At 34.2% G+C, this 10,064-nt stretch overlaps 2 protein-coding genes and 1 long non-coding RNA gene across 3 annotated transcripts in view; all 3 read left to right on the forward strand.

The window, feature by feature from the left end:
* LOC107639643 lies at positions 1,282 to 3,782 on the forward strand. Its single transcript, XR_001620255.2, has 3 exons — positions 1,282 to 2,028; positions 2,118 to 2,264; positions 3,734 to 3,782. It is a non-coding gene; the product is annotated as an uncharacterized LOC107639643 (long non-coding RNA).
* Positions 7,258 to 9,496, forward strand: LOC107636861. Its single transcript, XM_016340335.2, has 3 exons — positions 7,258 to 7,324; positions 8,354 to 8,947; positions 9,037 to 9,496. Exons 1-3 carry the CDS (start codon positions 7,258 to 7,260, stop codon positions 9,147 to 9,149), a joined length of 774 nt encoding a protein of 257 aa, XP_016195821.1. The 3' UTR covers positions 9,150 to 9,496.
* LOC107636860 overlaps positions 9,598 to 10,064 on the forward strand; it is a 15,247-nt gene continuing 14,780 nt past the window's right edge. Inside the window, exon 1 of the mRNA XM_016340334.2 lies at positions 9,598 to 9,619. Coding sequence (XP_016195820.1) covers positions 9,598 to 9,619 — 22 coding nt within the window. The remainder of the gene's footprint in view (positions 9,620 to 10,064) is intronic.

A 10,064-nucleotide genomic window follows, 5' to 3' on the forward strand; every position in this document is an offset into this window, starting at 1 on the left:
TTATTATGTTATTATTAACTTTTTGAGATATTATTGAGACTTATTATGTCATTGTTGATTATTTAAAATTTGATGTTTAGACTTGTTATGTATATTTAATTTTTTTTAATTTACAAAACCGCAAATCCAATCCAATTCAAACCGCTTGAAATTGGATCGGATCGGATCGAATTTTTTTTAAAAAATCATTCAATCCAAACCGCACCGTAAGTAAAATTAGTGTTTGGATCGGATGAATTTTTAACTCAAAACCAATCCAAACCGCACCATGAACACCGCTAATTGACAGTGTCTTTTTGGCATTATGACTTATTAGTAGCATGTTTTGTAGAGAGACTTTGTAGTACTTTTTGGCAAATCGAAATATATTGCTGAGGATGAATTTTTAAATTTCACTAAGAGGAATATAATAAAGGAGTTACGTGATATTGCAGATGTGAGTGTCTTATAAAAATTTATGAATTAGTATTTGGTCCATTTTTTGTTGTTTGACTTTCACACTATTTTCTATATAGGTTAGATTCTACATTGTTTTGGTTATTGTTTTTGTTGTTGATCCCATTTCATATTGGAGACATAAATCTTATGTTTATTAATATAATTTATTGAAAGCATGAATGATAAATAAGATAAAAAAATAATTAAAAAAATAGAAGGTTAGTAATTATTTAAAATAGATAACAAAATAAGTTATAGGATATTATTTTATTTAAATTATTAATAATAAGAAGAATAGAAGGTCGGTAATTATTTTAAATAGACATTGAATTTATTTTTATGGTACTAATTTATTTGAATTGTTAATAAAGTAAATTTTTATAAGTGGGGTAGGATCTAAAACCCATAAATATTTAAAAATTATTAATAAATTATTATGATGTATTATATTTATTTAAGACTACATTTTAGATATTTTTGTATAAAAGTTGAGTAAACTCTTATTTATTATTTAGAGTTCTTATAACTGAAAAATAATGAATATTTTGTATGCCTTAATTTTAATATATAGATTTTTAACCTTATTTTATAAATAAAAGAGAATTAATTTACTTATCTCTAATTTTTATTAAATTGGTATTTAATTGAAAATAACTTACAGATTGGTAATTAAAAGATATTTTTAAAGATGGATACTTTACATTTAATTTGATTTTTAATTATTATTTTATCTTTTCATTTATTTTATAAAATTATATTATTACTCCTATCTTTATTAAAATTTCCTAATCTATCCCAAACCCTAACTAAATAACACCCCATCCCTCACATGTGACACTCACTATCCTTCATATGTGACACTCACTCTCTCACCCCCCTCACTCACGGTTACCCCATCCACACAATCAGCACACACACACAAACAATACACTCATTCACTAACACACATACACAGTTCAGTGAAAGAAAGAAGAAAAGAAAGAAAGGAGAGTGAGGGTTGCGAGAGAAGGAGGAGGATCCGAGAGAGGGAGAACGCTGGGAAAGGGGGGAGCTGTCCGCGCCGCCAGACCGCTTCCAACCCGCGCCGCCACTGCGCCATGTTCTGCCGTCAAGATTGCCTCGCCGTTCGTCCTCGTGCCGCCGTGTTCCTTGCCACTATAGTCGAGGCCACCGCGTGTCGCCGTCGCTTGTGGGAGTCGAAGAGAGACACGATCGAGAAGCTGCACCTTGTAGCCGCCATCGAAGAAATCACCGCCACCGAACCCCAGCCGCGCCGTCACCGTCAAACGAGGCAAAGAGGAAGAAAGTAACGTCGTTGCCGTTACTGAAAGGGAGCTCGACCATCCTTGCCGCAGGAGCTTGTCGCCGGAAGAGAGGAGATGACGACGGTGGAAGTTACCACCGCTGTTCTGCCTCACCGAACGGCGCTAGAAAATCGCTGCTGCAGTCGCTGGAGGACGTCCCTACAGTTGCCATACCCTAGCCCACTCCAGTTTGGGTTCCGACTGTGGTTCGTTTAAGCTGAGTCTTGTTCTTCTAAGTGTCGGAGCTGCTACCATTGCTTCGTCTCCATGTTTCTCCTTTATTCCAGTAAGCATATCTTTTCCAAAACCTTCACCGCTAGTATATGTCTGCTCTGTTATAAATTTGATAAAGATTTTGAGATGTTGGTGACGTAGGATCGAGTTCCGGTTGTTGCCTGTCGCGCTTAGAGTTCCGGTTGCTGCTACGGATAGTGGATAAAGCTGAGGTTGCGGCTGCCGCTGTCGCTGGCCGAGGGAAAAGGGGTTGATGCGTTTTGATTTTGAGAGTTTCGACGAGTTGAGGTAGGGGTTTTTCTTAAAATCTATTTTACATTACAGAGTTGTGATAAATAGATATTGATACAAAAAGATATATTTATGTGATTATATTTATCTTGTGGATGTGATGGTTTGTTGGACTGGATTATTGGGCGCTTGATTGCTTGAGTAAAGTACGGTTGTTGATAAGAAGTTGATTTGAAAAGTTATTTACTTGATTATTAGGAAAAGTGGTTTTTCTTGGTTTGAAGTTAAAGTGGTTTGATTTTGAGTCGGTCTGATGTTATAAATGACTTAATACTTGAGCTGGTTTGACTTTAAAAAGAGTTTTGTTATTGGAATTGGTCTGGTCTGAAAATATTTGATACTGGAATTGGTTAAATTTTGGAAAGTGATTGAGATTTAGAAATGGTTTGAGAAATGTTTGGATGGGACCCGAAAAGGGTGGCAGTATCCGAGTTTTAGAGGAGATGTTGCCGGAATTTTATAAAATTAGAAGTTTCATTGAAAGTAGTTATTTTAAAAAGGTTTTAAGTATTATATGATTTAAAACTATCTCATTTATCAAAGGAAGAGTTATGTTTTGGATTGGGAATTGTTAGTGAACGGAATGGAAAGAAGGATGATTGAGAATTTTCTCTAAAATATGATTTTTGAATGAATTTGGAAATGAGATTTGGATTGATGAATGATTATGATGTTGAGAATGTTGAGATATGATCTTTGAATTATTTATATGGCTTATGAATTTGAAATATCTGAGATACGAGGTTCCCTGGATTAAGTGTCGTGGCTTGCCACCACGTGTACCAGGTTGAAAACTCGATACTCTGTTGACCCTACGACGTAAGTGTGACCGGGCACTATATAAATTCCCGGGAATGTTTACCCCCATTGAGCAATATTGATTATTTGAGAAAAGCTATGCATAGACTCTTGGGGATGCACGTCGGGGAACAGTCTAAGGACAATTCAGACTTGTCGGGTTGGCTGGATAACCGACAGATGAGTCTCATCAGCCATAGGACAGGCATGCATCATATGCATTTGTATGCTTTGTTTGGGTTTGAACTTGTTTTGGTTTGCCTAATTGCTAAACTGTCCTTAATTGCTACTTGAACTATTTGCTGTAACTGCTACCTACTTGTGCTTTCTTTGTCTGTTTTGCCTGTGTTTGTCCTGGTGTACTATATTTGAGAATGAACTTTGATGTTGAATTAATGATTGTATTGTTTGATTGCGTGCTTAGTTTCTGATTGAGATTTTTCTTATAAAAAAGGAAAGGTTTCGGATTTCTAAAAAGATTAAACATTGTTAATTTTGAAAAGGTTTTGAACGATTTCCTATTGGTTTTTAAAAGATTCATAAGGCAATTAATAATCACTGAGCTTGAAAACAGTTTTCTTATTGAATATCTTCTTATGACAACTTTGAAACTCCGTGGTGAGACCGTGTGGTTAGGTTCTCACCCCCTTACAACTTTACCTTTTCAGGAACCGGATGAAGAAGCATTAAGAAGAATTATATTGCGTTTGGTTTATATATATGTTGTTCTGTTAATTAGATTATTTTCTTCCCTCGTCTTTTTTTTTATAAGAGGGATAAGAGTTGTATGTTTTATATGTATATTATATTATGAGATATTATGTAAGGAGTCTTGTATATGAATCTATGCCTGCTTGTATTTTTATTAAGATAAAGTATTTATTTCCGGTTTAAAAAAAGAAATCAGCGATACAGTATCGAGTCACAGGCTCCTATTTTTAATATTTAGTATGTAAAGTAGTCGTAATACTTCTTGCTATCAAAGTAGCGCAGCCGGAAGCGTGATTTCTGATAGTGAGGGTGTTACATTATGGTATCAGAGCGGTCCTTCTTGTAGAGCCTGAGGATTGGACTGACTATGCTTCAATTGCATACTCTGAGCGTCTGTCATGTAATAGGTCTCGTTCAGATAACGAGAATTAGAGTTTTATGCACATGATTGCCTATCAATTAACATTGTTAGCTTACCGTTGCATATATGTTGATGTTAAGTCTGGCCAACTTAATGTTGATGACTTGTGTTAACGGGAAAGTTAATAGGTAATTATAGGCGAATAAGAATTGATAAGTAATAGATAATGCGAGTCACGTGGTTCGGCGTTCGCTTTTCGTGCTTGGTTTCGATTTATGATTCTTGTTTACATTGCTTAGGTTCGTTAATAACCTTGCTTGATTGTATTCCTGAGAATTTGTTTGAGTCTTTTAAAAAAAAAAGAAAAAAAAAAGAAATCTATTTTTATTAATGTTTATCTGCAATGTTTTACCTATCTTTTTATAGACATATAAAAATAATTTCTATCTATGATTTTCTTCTTTCAGTACAACTTGAGTTATTTCCAACCTTATCGTAATCTTCATATGTATTCTTATGTGAATTGGAACCTAGTATTTTTTAAGACTCTTGAGAGAATATTTTTGCACATAGCTCAATTAAATTTTGTTTTACAAACTTTGCATAATTTATTTTAATTTCGGTTGTATTGATGCAATACCTTATTTAAATTTTTCGTATTTTTTTTGGGAAGTGAATTCATTTCTTTTTGAGATTGGAATGTTATGTGACTAAAAGCTAAGCGAATTACAACAAGTATAGTTATTAATATTTAACTTTAAAGGTTTCGTATTAAGTATTAACTAGAAAATTAGTTATGATTTTTCAAAGTCGAATTATAAAATCTGATTTTCTGCACTACTCTTAAACAAAGTAGAAACTTTGAAAATCTATAACTAATTCTGTGATGATCGGAATTGCATGGGACCAAGTTTAGATTAAGCTTGGAAATATAAGGAGCTACATTGGTGAATTTAAAACATTTTTGTTAAGTTTATGATTTATGGTGAATTTTAGAATTGTGGATTTTAAAATTGATTTTTCTGCAAAAAGTTTAATACAACAGTAACTTGTTTCCTCTACTATAAATTCTACAGTTTGAATTTCTAAATGAATCCAATTTTAAATGGAACTTTATTTTTATTACTTTAATTTTATAATTGTTAGAGTTGTGGTTTTAAAAATATGGATTTTTGAAATAAGATGTATTATGCAGTAAAAATCAGATTTTGTTTTTTAAGTCAGTAAATTCAAAACTTTATAATCTTTAATTCTGGAGTGATATTGAGATGCAATCAATTGGTGGTGAAAGTTGAGTATATGTAGTATATATGAGTTAAATTTCAGGGTTTTATATGTTTTAATAAGTGAGTTATGGGACTTGGAAGATGTTATGTTCAATAGTTTCTAAAACAGAATTCTATATAAAATTACTCAACTTCTAAGTTACATAACTCCTTCATTAAAAATGATATTGACCTGGAATCAACGGGAAAGGAAACTTGGATGAGTGAAGTTGAATCATATTAATTTTTAAGGTAGTTGGATTTAACTTGGATTTTATATTAAGTTTTAAATATCATATGCTACTGCTGTTTTCTGGTTTTTAAGCATTGCAGAGCAATCACAGTTTTTCTTCCATTTCTGAAATTGGAGTAAGTAAAAAATTATGATTTTTAGTTTAGTAAAAAGCTTAATCCAAGACGGTCGTATAGAAATAAAGTTTGTGCAATTCTGAGTTCATTTGATATTTTAAAAACAAAGTTGTAATTTGGCTGCCGATGATTGTTTTGGTGACTGCCTTGGTATGAGATTCAAGAATTGACTTCTAGGATTATAACTTGATTCCCGACCAACCTCGCTCTTGTTTTCATGCAAATTCTTACTTCATTACGTACAATGTCTTTCAAGGTTTTTGATGAAATATTTTACCATTAGTCTAAGTAGTTTTCATTTCACAAATCTTGCATAATCTAGTCCGACTTAAAATTGCTTTAACATGACGCAATAATCTAGTTTTCATTTACGCAATATTTTACTAATTCTCTTGAATTTTGTAAATAATCGCCCTGTTTCCTTTTATAGTTTCTATTGGAGTTCTTTGAAATCAAAATTCTTTCCTATTTGCATTTCGAAATTTTCTTTTTAAATACTTCACGACCTTTGACCATTCTAGCTTGTTGGTGACGTAAACCATTCCTTCGTATTCTTGTGAATTTTATGCTTCTCTGATTTAGTTTCATCTTATTTTGATCTAATTTATGATTACCCTTTTCTTGTTTTCTTTAGAGTTCTTAAATTCAATATCTCTTGTTAAGATGCAAAATGACTCTTTTTTTTTTTTGAAACGTTTTCTCATGCCCGTACGTTGTTGCCTAGTTGTAATCCTACGTCGCATTCCGAATTCATGTGAATCTTATCCTTGCCGCTTATTCTTCTTTTACTGAGATTTGTATCTCTTTGAACATACTCGCACTTGTCTCTTTGAGAATTGTTTGGGCACGATACGGATCCTTAAATCTTTGAAAATGTTTAATGCTCTTCTTAATTAGGCGGCGTAGACTTATGTGTTCTAACCGTGCCATGTAATTTGATGCGTCGTTTGTTCTTTTTCTTTCCTTGAGATGTAATTTATATTTCTTCACTTCACAATCTGTACTTCATGCATCTCTTGATCTGTTTATATTTTCAACTGTGTTGAAACTCTTGCAACACGATTGTTGATCTTATGTTCCTCCATGAACTATGAACCCCTGTGATAATTTGAAGTTGATCTACTGCGATGCGTTACTATTGGTTTTGATCATTTCTCTTTTGTAAAATCTCATATTTTTTTTTCAACTTAGCTTGAAACTGTTTCAAACTAATACGCTGTTTTTTTTCTTATTGATCCTATCGAATTTCTTTGATTCAAGAGTTATCCTTGTAGTTGTCAGTTGATTCTCTTTTCAGTACCCTTCATTGCTTGTACATCCTTGTTTACTTGTGGTCTCAACAATTCTTTTAAACTCTTGTGGATGTTGTCCTTCTTTTCTAAGGTTTTGTGTCCTTCTAAATAAACTTGAAAATTATTTTAATGTCACGTGCGACCTTTAAGTATAGTAATACGATGCGTTAGTTCCTTAAGACGTGTTTATGGATATGGAAGGTGAAGTGGTAAGTGTACGACGTTGTGACGAGTTGAGAAAATTTCCTTTCTCGCAGAAGGGTTTGTAGATGTTAGGCTTGTCGTCGGTCAGGGAGTTGTGAAGTGACTGGTGGAGTTAGGAAGTGGAAGTTTTGAAGTTGGTACGAGGTCTATGCGCAGACGTTATCTTGTTTACGTCAGCCTGTTTTCAAACTTTTGCCTTCTAGATACCCCTTTGTTTCAGCAAAGGCCTAACTAGAACACATGCACCTTCTTGTGCTTTAAGTTTTGATAAAATAATAGCCCCATGTGACATCTTTGTTATGAACCATCTTGTAACTTTTGCTTTAGACCACACTTTTTCCTTACACCTAAGTTTTGCGAATTATTTGGTATTTAGAAAATTATATACATAAAAAATGCCATGACCTCTGTTTTTCTAAAATATACAAAAGTAAAGTAATCAAAACTATTTTAGTATTTTGTGTATTGATTTAATTTTCGAGGACAAAAATTTTTATAAGTGGGGTAGGATCTAAAACCCATAAATATTTAAAAATTATTAATAAATTTTTATGATGTATTATATTTATTTAAGACTACATTTTAGATATTTTTGTATAAAAGTTGAGTAAACTCTTATTTATTATTTAAAGTTCTTATAACTGAAAAATAATGAATATTTTGTATGCCTTAATTTTAATATATAGATTTTTAACCTTATTTTATAAATAAAGGAGAATTAATTTACTTATCTCTAATTTTTATTAAATTGGTATTTAATTGAAAATAACTTACAGATTGGTAATTAAAAGATATTTTTAAAGATGGATACTTTACATTTAATTTGGTTTTTAATTATTATTTTATCTTTTCATTTATTTTATAAAATTATATTATTACCCCTATCTTTATTAAAATTTCCTAATCTACCCCAAACCCTAACTAAATAACACCCCACAGTCACATGTGACACTCACTCTCTCACCCCCCTCACTCACGGTTACCCCACCCACACAATCAGCACACACACACAAACAATACACTCATTCACTAACACGCATACACAGTTCAGTGAAAGAAAGAAGAAAAGAAAGAAAAGAGAGTGAGGGTTGCGAGAGAAGGGGGAGGATTCGAGAGAGGGAGAACGCCGGGAAAGGGGGGAGCTGTCCGTGCCGCCAGACCGCTTCCAACCCGCGCCGCCACTGCGCCATGTCCTGCCGTCAAGCTTGCCTCGCCGTTCGTCCTCGTGCCGCCGTGCTCCTTGCCACCATAGTCGAGGCCACCGCGTGTCGCCGTCGCTTGTGGGAGTCGAAGAGAGACACGATCGAGAAGCTGCATCTCGTAGCCGCCATCGAAGAAATCACCGCCACCGAACCCCAGCCGCACCGTCACCGTCAAACGAGGCAAAGAGGAAGAAAGTAACGTCGTTGCCGTTACTGAAAGGGAGCTCGACCATCCTTGCCGCAGGAGCTTGTCGCCGGAAGAGAGGAGATGACGACGGTGGAAGTTACCACCGCTGTTCTGCCTCACCGAACGGCGCTAGAAAACCGCTGCTGCAGCCGCTGGAGGACATCCCTACAGTTGCCATACCTAGCCCACTCCAGTTTGGGTTCCGACTGTGGTTCGTTTATGCTGAGTCTTGTTCTTCTAAGTGTCGGAGCTGCTGCCGTTGCTTCGTCTCCATGTTTCTCCTTTATTCCAGTAAGCATATCTTTTCCAAAACCTTCACCGCTAGTGTATGTCTACTCTGTTATAAATTTGATAAAGATTTTGAGATGTTGGTAACGTAGGATCGAGTTCCGGTTGTTGCGTGTCGCGCTTAGAGTTTCGGTTGCTGCTACTGATAGTGGATAAAGCTGAGGTTGCAGCTGCAGCTGTCGCTGGTCGAGGAAAAATGGGTTGATGCGTTTTGATTTTGAGAGTTTCGACGAGTTGAGGTAGGAATTTTTCTTAAAATCTATTTTACATTACAGAGTTGTGATAAATAGATATTGATGCAAAAAGATATATTTCTATGATTATATTTGTCTTGTGGATGTGATGGTTTGTTGGAATGGATTATTGGGCGCTTGATTGCTTGAGTAAAGTACGATTGTTGATAAGAAGTGGATTTGAAAAGTTATTTACTTGATTATTAGGAAAAGTGGTTTTTTCTGTTTGAAGTTAAAGCGGTTTGATTTTGAGTCGGTCTGATTTTATAAATGATTTAATACTTGAGTTGGTTTGACTTTAAAAAGAGTTTTATTATTGGAATTGGTCTGGTTTTAAAATATTTGATACTGGAATTGGTTGAATTTTGGAAAGTGATTGAGATTTGGAAATGGTTGAGAAAGGATTTGAGAAATGTTTGGATGGGACCCGAAAAGGGTGGCAGTATCCGAGTTTTAGAGAAGATGCTGCCGGAATTTTATAAAATTAGAAGTTTCATTGAAAGTAGTTATTTTAAAAAGGTTTTAAGTATTATATGATTTAAAACTATCTCATTTATCAAAGGAAGAGTTATGTTTTGGATTGGAAATTGTTAGTGAACGGAATGGAAAGAAGGATGATTGAGAATTTTCTCTGAAATATGATTTTTGAATGAATTTGGAAATGAGATTTGGATTGATGAATGATTATGATGTTGAGAATGTTGAGAATGTTGAGATATGATCTTTGAATTATTCACATGGCTTATGATTTTGAATTATCTGAGATACGAAGTTCCCTGGATAAAGTACCGTGGCTTGCCATCACGTGTACCAGGTTGAAAACTCGATACTCTGTTGACCCTACGACGTAAGTGTGACCGGGCACTATATAAATTCCCGGGAATGTT

The sequence above is a fragment of the Arachis ipaensis genome, chromosome B04 (genome assembly GCF_000816755.2).
Source record: "Arachis ipaensis cultivar K30076 chromosome B04, Araip1.1, whole genome shotgun sequence".
NCBI lineage: Eukaryota > Viridiplantae > Streptophyta > Magnoliopsida > Fabales > Fabaceae > Arachis > Arachis ipaensis.